Consider the following 13,894-nt stretch of genomic DNA (forward strand, 5'->3'; position numbering starts at 1 on the left):
CATCTAATGTGTACAAAAACACATACAAGCCACCTTATAGTTCTTTGTGAGATGTAAATCTTGGTTTTGCCCTAATCTAAGGATCATGCATATCTACCTAGGCATTTTGAGGTTATGAACATCCACCAAGAATGTTACTTGTTAATAAATGTCATTAGTCCTTAATTGCAAGGAATAAACTAATGCATGATAATGCTATGACATACATCAAAGAAAAATAATTTTCAAAAGAAAATTTCCTACGACTATATGATGTATGTATGACATGACATGGTATTTTTGTACTTTTCATAATAAGGTATGAATGCCAAAGCAAATAAATATGATGTCATGACATATAAAAGGCAAACAATCATGGCAAGTTTTAGCATAAATAAAATACCTAGATTACCTATCTAAGTATACTAAAACCTTGGCTAACTTAAAATTTAAGTCCTAGATTGCCCTTAAGTCCTTAATAAAATGTCAAACTCCCAACTTGACATTTCTTTTACTCTTAATTTATTGTGCAAATTGAAATTAACTATATTCCTCAAATTTTGGCACAATCTACTCTTCCAAGAGTAACCATTTAAAAGTAAGGCTTAAATTGCCCTTAACTTTCTAAGAAAATGCCAAAATCCCAAATTGACATTTCTTTTACTCATATTTTGTTGTGCCATTGAAAATACATCATAACTTTGTTGGTACGGGAAGCATCCGACGATTGAACCTTGGTTTTGATAATGTCAAAGGATTCAAAGTTAAGTTAGTGTGTGATCTAACATGTTTGAATGAGTGTTTCAGGAAAGTCCTAGCTGCGGTTAAGCAGGTGAAAAACCCTAAGGGGTGGTAACCTTAGGTCCTAGGGGGCGATAACCCTAGGTGGAGGAAAACCCTAAGGGGCGGTAACCTTAGGTCCTAGGGGGCGGTAACCCTAGGTAGAGGAAAACCCTAAGAGGCGGTAACCTTAGGTCCTAGGGGGCGGTAACCCTAGGTGGAGAAAAACCCTAGGGGGTGGTAACCCTAGGTCCTAGGGGGTGGTAACCCTAGGCGGTAAGTCCAGTCGGTCTGGAGGATCGAACTGGCAGCAGGTAATCTCTCCTGAGGGGAGTAGGTGAGGACGCGTTCCCCGTAGAGGGAACAGTAGACGTCGGGTCGACCTAGGGTTTCCGGTTGGAAATCCGAAGTCAGACTCGGACAGTCCGAAGACTGTCAGTTATTACTTACTGTGTTTTATCAGATTCTAACACTGTCTTGCAGGGTATTTTTGCTCGGACTAACCTTTGTTTGCAGGTGAGGAACTTGCTGGAAAAAGGTGGTCCGGGCGCCCGGAACAGGTCCGGGCGCTCGGGACCAAGTTTTATCCCCTGCGCGACTTCGCCACGTGGAGCATCCTGGTTGGTTGGCCACGTCACACTCCAGGCGCCCAGAAAGGATCCAGGCGCCCTGAACGTCATATAAAAAAAGGGTTGAGGTGCAGCTTCAACACAACAATTGAACAAGCCTTCCTTCTGCTGTGTGCTGCTCAAGAAACGACTCTAAAGTGCTGTTACAGTCGCCGACGACCTAAAGCTTCAGTTATTATTTTGCTGTCGGTATTATTTCAATTCCAGTTGTACTTATTTCCTTGTACTTATTCACGATATTATAGTTGTTGCCCACCGGAAGCGATCAAGGATCGCGGGCCTTCGAGTAGGAGTCGCCTTAGGCTCCGAACGAAGTAATTCCCTGTGTCTCTGTGTTTGACTGTCTTTATTCCGCTGCTTATTACTCTATTAGTTTCACGTACGATTTATGATTTCGAAAAACGAAATAGCCACGAGCGCTATTCACCCCCCTCTAGCGCTTTCGATCCATCAAACTTCTCAACTCATAGCACATATTACTTCAATTAAGAGTAAATGATAATCCTTTTCATTTTCAAAGGTTAATAATAACCTTGAAAATGCTCCTTGAGTGTCAACTTCATCATGATTAGGTTAACTACCCTTTCAATTTGAGTTGACACTCTCTAACTCATCTATGAGGTAGAGAAAATGCTCCTAGGAACCCAAAACCTATTTGTGCTCCTTGGATGCTCTAGGTATTCGCTAGGGATAACCTCCCTAAATACCTTCCTAGTGACTTTGTTTGGTTTCTTAGAAGCCTTGGTCACCTTTTCTAGGTCAACCCTAGGGATTTCTTCCCTTGTGACCTTTTTAGTGACTTTGTTAGACTTCTTAGAAGTCTTAGTCACTTTAGTTACAAAAATACTCCTAGGGATAACTTCCCTTGTACTTTTGACTTGACCCTTAGACCTAGACTCGGTTCCATAGCTATATGGAACCCTATGGTAAGAAATTACATCCTTCTTAGCCTTAAGTTTGTATCCCAAATCTCTATGACCATTGGATGACTTTTGTTGTCCTAAACCTAGGTTTTGCTCATTTTGCCCTTTTAGGATATTCTCCATCCTTTTTAGGGTCTTTTCCATTTTATTAAGTCTTGACCTCAAAACTTGATTTTCCATCATTAAGTCCTTAATTTTTGGTTTTTCATTAAATCCATGAGCATTTTTATTTCTAGACCTATAACTAAAACTCTTAGTTTTCTTGCCTAGATTTTCATCTACCTTCTTAACTCTAGGTGTGGTAGTTTTAGCATGTAGAGTCACATGTTTTTCTTGAATGGCATCATGCTTCCTATTTTTATGGTAAATAGCATTAAAATGATAGAAATTGGAACTAACATGCTTTTTACCATTATTCAAGGGGATAGGCTGGAATTGTGCTTCCTCCTTGAGCCTTGACCGCCTTGTTTCCCTTGGGACATTGACTACGATAGTGTCCCTTTTGATTGCAAGAGAAGCACACAATATGCTCCTTGCTCTTCTTTGTTGAGGGAGCGGTCTCTTTGGGCTTCTCCTTACCCTTTGGTGCCACTTGACTCTTTTTCTTGGCCAATTTAGGGCATTTGCTCTTATAATGCCCATATTCCCTACACTCAAAACATATAATATGATTTTTATTTTTATTTGAAACATTTATACCTTCATGTGTAGGGATGACATCTTCTCCTTTTGATCCGGAGGTAGAGGGTTCCTCTTGATCCGATAATAATGCTCCTCTAATAGATTCGACTCGACTTGTAGAGGTGGAAGCTTCTTCATCCTCTTCTTCTCTTGACCCGGATGTGGATACTTCTCCTTCTTCTTGATCCGGTGTCATCAGAAATTGCTCCCCCTCAATCCTAGAGGTGAAGGCTTCTTCATCTTCATCTTCTACAAGAAACAAAGAGTATGCACCCTCTTTACCCTTTTCGTTGCATTCCTTTGAAGATGAGGCTTCTTGGACTTTTTCTTCTTCGGAAGTGGAGCATCTCTCAACTTCGGAGTCCTCCTTCTCTTGGTCTTGCTCCAATGAGTCGCCCTCTTTAGATTTATCTTGATTTGGTACGATGGAGGGTTCTTCATGAAGTTTAGCCAACTTTCTCCACAATTCCTTTACATCTTCAAATTCTCCAATTTTGCAAAGAATGGTGCTTGACAATAAATTAACCAATAATTTGGTTACCTTGTTATTCGCCTCACACCTTTGAATTTGTTCTTGGCTCCATTTGCTCTTCTTGAGGATTTTTCCCTTTGAATTTCTTGGAGCCTCGAAGCCTTCCAATAGAGCAAACCATTGCTCTATCTCCATCATCAAGAAATTTTTGATTCTTGATCTCCAAGAATCGAAGCTTGTAGATACATATGGTACAGGCACCCTTGTGTCGAATCCAAGTCCGTCTTGGAATTCCATGTTGAAGCTGAGCTTGAAGAAATATTTGACTTGAAGAATTTTGCTCCAACTTCTTCACCCTCTAGCTCTTTGTCCCTTCCGGCGATGACTCCGGTGAAGAGCGGTCTGGCTCTGATACCACTTGTTGAGACCAAAATGTAGCTAGAGGGGGGGTGAATAGCTCGGCGTGGTCTCGTGCTCGTCGTTGCTTGCTTCTTGTGATGATGTGCAGCGGAAAATATAAGAAACAACACACTACAACGCTAACACGTAGATTTACTTGGTATCCACCTCAAGAAGAGGTGACTAGTCCAAGGATCCACACACTCAAGCACCCTCCACTATGAAAACACTCCTTCTCGGTAACTACCGAAGGCGGAGAAGCCTTACAACCTCACAATACAACAATGAGAAAGAAAGAAGCAAAATACAAATGAATATTACAAGATTACAATGAAAACCCTAGCTTCTTCTTCTTCTTGTTGTAAATCGCCTCTTGACTTGGATGAGCCTCCAAGAACCTTCAAGAACTGGCGGTGAGGAAGTAAAGATCGTTGTGGAGAAGTTCTGTGTTCGTCTGTGGAGAAGAGAGGAAGTCCAACCGAAGAAAACACTCGCCAACGTCTATATTTGCGCCAACGGTCGAATCCCAATCGATTGGATTGCTCCCAATCGATTGGGGAGGCTTTGGATCGATCGACTGATCGATCCAAAGTGCCTCTGTGCTCTCTGGAATCGCCCTGAATCGATTGCCCGATCGATTCAAGGGTTCTCGAGCGATTTCCAGCACTCCAATCGATCGCCCGACGAATTGGAGGCTTCAATCGATCAATTGATCGATTCAAAAGCATACTATTCACTCAGAAACTCTCCCAATCGATCGACCGATCGATTGGGGAAGTTTCAATCGATTACCCAATCGATTCAGCCCATTTCTGCATGAATTCGCGACAACCAATCGATCCATTGATCGATTGAACCCAATCAATCAGCCAATCGATTGGGAAGCAGAAATCTGTGCAGAGCTTGAAATTAGCTTCATTTTGCATCCGAGATCACCTCATTCCGATATCCGAGTCAAAAGTTATGGTCTTCGGAAGTTTACTACGTCCAAACTTCCTAGTTCCATATCAACTCCCTATTGGACTTACGACCGTTAAGACTTCGGTCAACTTTTGACTCATCTGGACTTTCTCTTTGTGTCAAGTGTCCGGTCCTCCATTACCCACTTGGACTTCCTTCCACCAGATGTCCGGTCACTCTTGACCCATCTGGATTTATCTCCACCAGGTGTTCGATCAACCTTGATCCACTTGGATTTCTTCGTGCCAAGTATCCGGTCAATCCCTTTGACCTACTTGGATTTTCCAACACCAGATGTCCGATCAACCTTGATCCATATGGATTTTCTCGTGCCTGGTTTCACTCACCAGGACTTCCCTTCTGCCTAGCTTCACTCACTAGGTCTTTCACCTGGCTTCACTCACCAGGATTTTCCTTCTGCCTAGCTTCACTCACTAGGTCTTTCATCTGGCTTCACTCATCAGGACTTCCTTCTGCATAGCTTCACTCAATAGGTCTTTCCAAATGTCTGGCTTCACTCACCAGAACTTCCCAGTCAAGTATACTTGACTCTTCTACAACCCAGTCTGATCAAACCCTAATCAGACCCAGTCGGACAATTGCACCTGCAATCTCCACGTCTCATTGTCTCCATGTATTGTATTGTCAAACATCGAAACTCAAACCAAGACTCAAGCTTGAGCCAACTCAAGTTTAGTCAAACTAGTCAACATTGACCTAAGGGATATTGCACCAACAGATTATAGTGAACTTCTTAACAAACTTTGACACATTTTTTTCACCTCATGATTGCGAAGGTTACGTAAGGTAGTATATAAAAGGGGAGTTCTCTCCGTGATGAAAGTATGCTCACTGACATCTGCAACTCTACTCTCGCGCATACATTCTGACAATTCTTCCATTTGTTTGGATTGGGACTGACTTGAGTATCGGAGGACCTTCGCTAGGGACTCCCATAGTTTCTAGGGCTGATATTTTGTTGGATCAGTCCTTGTGTGCAGGATTGAAGGAGAAGTTCCTTTTAGAGAGAAAGGTCATTTGACTGTCAATCATTCGTCCATCGTGCCCAGCACGTCATCTTCACATGTCTCAGACAGGATCAACATCAACAAGGGTTTGGGCGCCTGAAGTGGGTCCAGGTGACAAGAGTGGAATAAAATTTTATCCCGCGTCAGTTGCGTAGCCGTTTGTGAGAAGATGAGATTTGCCACACTAGGGGGTGCTCGGAGAGGGTCTGGGCGCCCGGACCATGCCATGTCAGCAAATGGTCAGTTTCGACCAATGAGCTATAAATATAACCCTAGTCTTCTTCATTTTGCACAACACACTCTGAACTTCGAATCTCTTTCTATTTTCCACTTCCAAGCTTTATTTCCGTATACGAGGCTTCTCCGATTCCGATGTTTTGTTCGAGAAGGAAATCTTCTTAATGAGCTTATTTGCCTTGTAATAGAAATCCTCTGATTGCCAACTAAGTAAATTATTTGTCTCGTACTCCTTTTAATTGTGTAATATTTCTTTAAGTGTGTAATCGTTTAAAGTCTGATTGTTTGAGAGAGGTATTTGTTGTTTAATTGTGCAAGGCAATTCACCCCCCTTCTTGTCGACCATAGGGGACCTTCACTTATAAATTAGAACAACTAGTTTAAGTGTGCCAGCCAAAAGACACACTTAATGTAGGAATTTGGTACCCTAGAACAACTAGTTTTGAACTCATTAGTTACTCTGACTCAGACTATACCAGCTATAAATTAGATCAAAAAGAAAAAGTGGTGGATGTCAATTCCTCGGACCATCACTTGTCAACTGGTTTAGTAGAAAGCAACATTATGTTACTCTATCTACCACTAAAATAGAGTATATAGCTATGGAGGAATGTGTAGTATAGTTACGATGATGCATACTTTAAAATATTTTAACCTAAACTATAAAAATATAAAAATATTTATTGATAACATTAGTTTAATCAATCTAACCAAAAATTCAGTACATCACTCAAGAACTAAACACATTGAAATTAAACATCATTTTATCCGAGATCATGTTGCTAAAGGAGACATTGAACTCAACTATGTTGAGTCCAAGTTAATTCTAGATGACATCTTTACCAAACCACTCATTGAATATGAATTTAGTAATTTACGTCGATAGTTAGGAATGTGCACGATAGACTAGAACTTGCTTCACTTTTATCTGCAACTTTTCAAATTCTAGGTAAATTCCTTAATTAAGTTATCTCAAAATACCTAGTTTGCTTGGTTTTCAAAACTATTATGGATTTAGCCTAGGACTTCCCCTAGAAATCATGATCCTATAGTTTTAGGCAACCACACCTCAAGAGCACACTAAACTCACCTTGTTTGTGTATTCAAAAATATAGAATAGTATGACATTCTTAGGATTTTGCCTAGACTTCAGATGCTTATGTCAGTGCATCAAAATAAGTCTAGACGTTAAATACCAAAGTTCATTGATCAAGTTAAGTAGTCCATCTTAGTGAATAACTAGCTGAATTAACATACTTAACTGGACTAACCAAGTAAATGCTACTATCTTTTGATAGTTAGTTAGTGACTAAAAGTTAAACATAAGGATAATTTTTTGATGAATATTATTTTCAAAGTAATATCATATTAAGGGGGAGAATATGTTTGAACAACTTAATAATATTTTGAAATTTAGAAGACTTCTTTGAAAATACTTTGAAAATATTTTATAAAATTCATGTAGAGTTTTATGGTTTGAAAATAGTTTGCAAAGTTTTTGAAAAATGTTCTTGAACATATTTGAAAAATTTATTCAAAAACTTACCTTAAAATCGCTTTGTAAAACCCTTGTGAAATGCTTTTCACAATTTTTAACTTTGTTAAACTTTGTTTTGAAAAATATTTTACAAATGTTTCCAAACTTAATGTGCTTAATTTCTTTAAAAATTGGTTTACAAGATACCTACAAATCTTCTGAAAAATATTTTTTAAAAGCACCTCATTTTTCTAAAAAATGTCTTTTAAATTATTTTGAAAATTACTCTAGAAAAATCTTTACAAAGGATTTACAAAAACAAAAAAAAAAGTGTATTACAAAATACTTACCAAAATTTATACTTGAAAAATACTTTACAAATGTCTTTCAAAACATGCCTTGAAAACTCCCTTCCATTTGAAAATATCTTTTAATTCTGGAATTTACTTTGAAAAAAAAAACCTTGCCATTTCCTTTTAACCTTTGAAAATTATTTTGAAAACCATCTCCTTTATGTAGACCTGAACTTTTATGCAAAAATTTTATTTAACTTTAAAATATTTGCTAGATTTGCTCATTTAATCTATTTACGTGTTTTACACTTTCTCTTACTTAGTAGCATATTTTTTGATGAATGTTAAAGGGGGAGAGTATGGATTTAAGTAAGAAATACTAAGGAAAATCTAAAAAACTTAACTCTAAAATGATCAAGAGAATAAAATAAAAAATCTAAATCAATTAATTTCTCTTAAATTATTTTTCATATTGCTATTTCATGGTGTATTATTTTTCTAACTTTAACCTAGGTTGTTAGTGCATCAAAAAGAGAGAGATTATTGATGCAGTTGGCACCAATGATAAAACCTAAGTTTTGATGAATGACAAGTAGAATAAAGTTAGATGTGTTGTAATCTAATCTCTTTACCAAGTGTGCAGGACTTGACTGGTCTGATACCAGGCTGAAATCCAGCAAAATCTAGAGGACCTGATAGCTAGTGTAGAAGTCCAGATATGTTAAAGAGTGATTCGATATCTGACGGGAAGTCTGGCTAAGTCTGTGAGACTTGAAAGTTGGTTGAAGTCCAGTTGGGTCTGCGGACTTGACAACTGGTGGGAAGACCTGGTGGACCAAGGTAGAGTCAAGTGATTCTGCAAGGTAAGTAAGGTAAGTCACTGGAGGAGAGTGTTATAGTGAGGACGAGTCCCAAATAGGGACTTTAGGCGCAGGTCTAATTTTGGAAACTTAAATTGAGACCATGACTAGATCCTGGTCTCAAGAAGATAGGGTCTAATTAATAATACTATTTTATTATTATACTAACTCCATTTTGTAGGTTATACTTTATTTTTAGACTAACATATTTTTGCAGGAGTTAAAAAGAAAAATCAGCCTTGGTGAACATTGCTCAAGGCGCCTCCTAGTCGATTGGAGGCACCCAGGGCAGTGGCACGAAGGTGCCTCCTATGCGAGTGGAGGCACCTTAGATGCTGGTCGAAGACTCTGCGTAGGAGGGCACGGAGGCAGCTTAAGCTTGGCGTTGGAGGCGCCTTGGAAGAGCTTTGAAAGCGTCCTCCAGAGAATAAAAATTGAAGGTTGTGAAGCTTATCGTGACCGAGGCTTTTGGGATCAAGTTTCAACTTGGAAGCACCCTAGACGAGGCTTGGAGGTGCCCTAAACATCCTATAAAAGAAGGGTTTGGCCAAGCATTCTACACAACTCACTTACAAGTTCAATACACAACTCTTCGAGTTTCCAGCTGCTCTGACTTCGTCCTTTTGTTGTGCTACAATGCTACTATGCCTGACTACAGCTGAGAAGCCGTCCAACACTAAGCTCGATCCAATTTTCATCAAAGTGTTGGATAACGAAGTTTTTTTGTACTTAATTACTGCATAAAGAAAAGTGTAGCATATTACACTTGTCCTCATTTTTCTATTGTACTTGATTCTCTCTTCCAACGGTTCTAGAAGAGAATTATAGTAGATTGCCTGTTGATATGATCTGAGGGATCGTGGGTCTTGGAGTATGAGTCACCGAAGGCTTCGAACCAAGTAACCAATCGAGTTCTTATTCTTTTTCATTCTGTTTCTATCTTTTCTACTGCGTACTCATTTTATAAAATCGAAAAAGATAAATTTTTTAAAACCACGTGATTCACTCCCCCTCCACCCTCGCTGGCTCTCATGTATGCAACGGTCCTACAGACCCAACATCACAAGTTTTTCAAACTCTTAGGTGTATAACATGCCCTGGGTGAGATTGAACCATCATTGTTGCTATGCTTTTTTAAACACTAGATATCTAGATCTTAGAGCTTGACTAATCCTAGGGTAGATGATATGATATCACATTCCATCCACCAAATAAATCTAGTAAATGAGGTGGCCCATAAACCAATAGCCTAACATACCAGGATTTCGAGCACTGCATGTGTCTAATAAATGCACTGCTGGAGAATTTAACTCTCGACGTCGAGATTCGGTTGGCGCACCTCGTTTGACCATCTCAACATGCTCGGGGGCACTGCTATGTGTTATATTGTGGCAAAAGGTGATATAATCCTCACCTTGGGAGCCCTCATAGACCACTCCAAGCACATTAGAAGGGAGTAAATCACAAGAGTCATTCGGAGCAGCCCCTAAGTGAGGGGGCCTAGCACGAGGTAAATTAACCTCATGGTTTAAATATAAGACCTATTATAGCAACTCCTCATCTGAGTACTAACTCAGCTACTCCCATGGGGCATCATTTTTTCATGATAAGGCAACACTCAAATGCATGTGCCACCGGTAAAAAGGCTAATACGTTTGAAATCCATTGCCTTTCTAGACACTGGGATAGGGTCTGATGACATTGACCAACTTGCGTGAAATAACACGCATTAGAAGGTGCTGGTGGAATCAGACGTAACCTCTTTGATGCTTAAGTTAGCCCCATAGTAAAGTCGAAAGAGAAAAGAGAGCGTGGAGTGTAGAAAAAGCCGGAGGGAAAAAATCCTGCAAAGTTTACCTTTTATACAATTGACAGGGAGGGGGTTTGTAAGTAGAGAAGCATGTCAGAGGGACATATTCATAGATGGAATTGATCAGGTCCCCACAGGCATAATCAAATTGGTACTCTGATAGGAGCAAGATTCAAGTCTCTTATCTCTAAGGTTCATTCATTCAGGAAAAAAGCTCCTCCCACCTAAAATATAATTCGATACCATAATTTATCACCCTTTTATAGGTCTTGGGATGGGCATGAAAGAGCGCCTAGGATAAATATTATCATATTTTGTCACGTAATGGATCGAATTGTCCTGGGTGGGCTAGTTTCCTGTTGCAGCTTGCCCCTTACACACGACCTTCCCTCACCAACCTTTCCTCACCATGGCCTATGGCCTTGACTACGTTGTATATGTCTGGTATCAGACGCCTTGCCAATGAATTTGATTACATAAAAGTGACCATAAATTTCTTAACCAAAACAACATGAGGACTAAGAACAACTACATGAGCACCATTGCTTATGTGAATATATATCAGTCATCACTATAATAGAAAAAAATAATTGATAAACCAAATAACATTGAATCTAGGACAATCAGTTCGTCCCCATAAAAATTTTTCATCAGCCACTAAGGCAAATTGGAAAGTATTTGTAGCAGACGCCCCAGAAGCCCAATATCTATGGTTGTGTGCACTGTTTGAAAGAAAATTCCTTACAAATGCATCATAACTAAAGATTGAACCACGGGTGATCACTGAAGTAGAAAAAAATATAGAACTGCTACATTAACGACCCCCACGTGAAGACCCTATGTCGATAAAAGGAGAATCATTAGGAGCACAGGGTATAAATATATGGTGGGACAAACACATATGATCACTCTAATAGAACCCACTACACGAAGGGGTATGGTGGGCCCTATTGGCAAGGATGGAGCTACGTTTGTGGCTACCTAGGTTGTAGCCGGGGGCTAATAGGGGTGAAAAAGAGATTTACATGTGAGGAAAGAAAAAAAGCAAGAGATAGAGAGGCTAGCGGCATCGGCGGAAAGAGGAGGCTAGCCCGGGTGATGGCATCGGCATTAGCGGAAAGAGGAGGCTAACTCGGATGGCATCGGCATCGGTGGAAAGAGAAGGCTAGCTGGCATTGACATTAGTGCTCAAGGCCCATAGCCTGGGTAAATCACCCCGGCCTGCTCCGCTATTGCCTCTTGGTCCCAAGCAAAGGAGCTCCAAATCAACACTTCACGTTCAGAGCCTGCTTGCTTTTGATCTCTCCCCTCCACAGTCCCACAAAAGCACTACAGAATCACTTCCAAACTCCAAAGATAAAAGAAAAAGATACTAAAGCAGAAAAGGAGAGCAAAGGGATCCCTCAGTATAATAACTTGCACAAACTAGCAAGCCATCCACTGCATCGTTCCTCCTCTGGAGCTCAAGTCGGCAGCAGAGATGGCAAGAGACTTGTGCACTGGCTTGCCATTCCTCTTCTGCATTGCTCTCCTGGTGTCCCTGGAAGCGCACTCTGCAGGGGCCAGAGTTGCACTACAGGTGGCTGCTCCGGCTGTGGCTTCAGCAATGGCAAGGCCAGAAAACAACTTGGATCCTTTCTACACTAGCAAGAGGAAAGTTCCTAACGGGCCTGATCCCATTCATAACAGGTACTTTGCATATACAACAACAGAATGTTTCAAGTTTCTTGCCTAAAGTACGAAGTGTTCTTTTATGAAGTTAGTAATTGCATCACCTTCAAACTTTGGTTCGCGAGGTGCAAACTGTTGTATAGGTTACAAACCAATGTCAAAATTCTTGAATTATGACTGATTAAATCTCTGTCCTTCCTCTACCCTCTTCTTGTTGCATTTGTAATTTCTGAAACAATAATTCTGAAATAAAGATATTCTGAAATATTTCAATATTTTATCTGTAAGAAACAAGATGCCATGAAAAGAATAAATAAAGAGAAAAGAGATGAGAACAAAAGAGATGACACACATCGAGAGGTCACAGGTTTTGCATCATTACATATCATAATTGAAGAGGCAAGTAGAAAATGATTAGCCCTGCATGGAAATGTCCATTATGCAGCATGAACTCCATGGGGATGCCCCATGTGAAGAAAAAGTGCTCAGTGATTCTATCTCCGATCAATCAATTGTTTTCAAAAAGGAAAACAAAACAATCAAATGGTGTCACCTGAATCCAAGAATTGCCTCATCAAACCTTGCCATGCATCTGACCACCATTTTTTTTGCCCTTTCTTTCTTTCTTTCTTTCTCAGGAGAGCTGGGAAGTCAGGCAGACCTCCTGTTAGAGCTTGAGGATTGAGGACCAGAGACTGACGCATGTAAACTTGGAAATTATGAAAGATGGATTAGAGGATATATACAAACACTCCTGCAACATTAGCCTTAACTTTGCCAAAGTTGTGCTCTTTATCAAGTTCATCATTAAAAGGCGGTGAAGCTTCCATCACACAAGACGATTATCTCAAATATTCTTGAAGAAGGTGACAAGATCTTTAGCAGTTGCTTTACCAAAAGAGAAAGGACGAATGGATGTATCTTGTTTGGAGGAGGAACAGCTGAACAAGGGCAGCAGATGTTGCAGTGGCAGCAAAAGATGTGTTCAATTAAACTAACAGTATCTGGTTTGATTTAGTGCATGCTAACTTTTGCTTTTGTTTTCACTTTGGCAGCACTGCTGCTTTGTGTTTCATAAGAACTGCGTTCTGACCGGTCTAAGTTCCAGAGCTTTAAAGCTGCTTAAGACATGGATGGGGAATATGTGTAATCTGGTGGTAATAAGCAGCTAAGAGGCAATAGAATAATCCAAGGGATGTGAAAGAAAAAGAAGGGAAGAAAGCTCATGGCATGGCTTCCTTTATCTTCTTCTTTTCTTGCAGCATTTTGAGCTGACCGAGGAGGTAAAGGCGGTGGAAGACCAGGGACTGTAGTGCACTTAACGTCAGAGTTTGGGATGCTCATCTTGTCACTGGATTGGATGAATTCACATAGTTTAATAGGGTTTGGGTAAGTTATCATGCAGGCACAGTACTGTCAATGTAATGCTGCAATGCCCCGGCCGAGCCGAGGCTGCGAGCGAACTTCACTGCGAACTCGTTGTTGGGCTTGCAGTGGGCAGCTGCAGGTTTCGCTCCTCGTTGGACGGAGATGGGATCCTTTGTCCTGAAAATGTTGTGTCCTAGAGTCGATCGGACGAATTAAATCATATCTCAAGAATACAGTGTACATCATGAAAATATCATAACCGTCCGATTGATACTAGGACACGGGGACACAGTATTTTTCGGACAGAGAATCTCATCTCCGTTGGAC

General features: G+C 40.2%; 1 protein-coding gene and 1 long non-coding RNA gene across 2 annotated transcripts; one reads left to right on the top strand and one right to left on the bottom strand.

Annotated features, from left to right (window-relative positions):
• Positions 1-11,374: 11,374 nt before the first annotated feature.
• On the bottom strand, positions 11,375-12,895 carry LOC122018752. Its single transcript, XR_006121888.1, has 2 exons — positions 12,753-12,895; positions 11,375-12,442 (listed from the first exon to the last, which is right to left on the bottom strand). It is a non-coding gene; the product is annotated as an uncharacterized LOC122018752 (long non-coding RNA).
• LOC122018751 (CLAVATA3/ESR (CLE)-related protein 25-like) lies at positions 11,850-13,585 on the top strand. The gene is made up of 2 exons (XM_042576165.1): positions 11,850-12,217; positions 12,838-13,585. The coding sequence occupies exons 1-2, from the start codon at positions 12,009-12,011 to the stop codon at positions 12,875-12,877; spliced, it is 249 nt and encodes an 82-aa protein (XP_042432099.1). The 5' UTR covers positions 11,850-12,008; the 3' UTR covers positions 12,878-13,585.
• Positions 13,586-13,894: the final 309 nt, after the last annotated feature.

The sequence above is a fragment of the Zingiber officinale genome, chromosome 9A (assembly GCF_018446385.1).
Source record: "Zingiber officinale cultivar Zhangliang chromosome 9A, Zo_v1.1, whole genome shotgun sequence".
Taxonomy (NCBI): domain Eukaryota; kingdom Viridiplantae; phylum Streptophyta; class Magnoliopsida; order Zingiberales; family Zingiberaceae; genus Zingiber; species Zingiber officinale.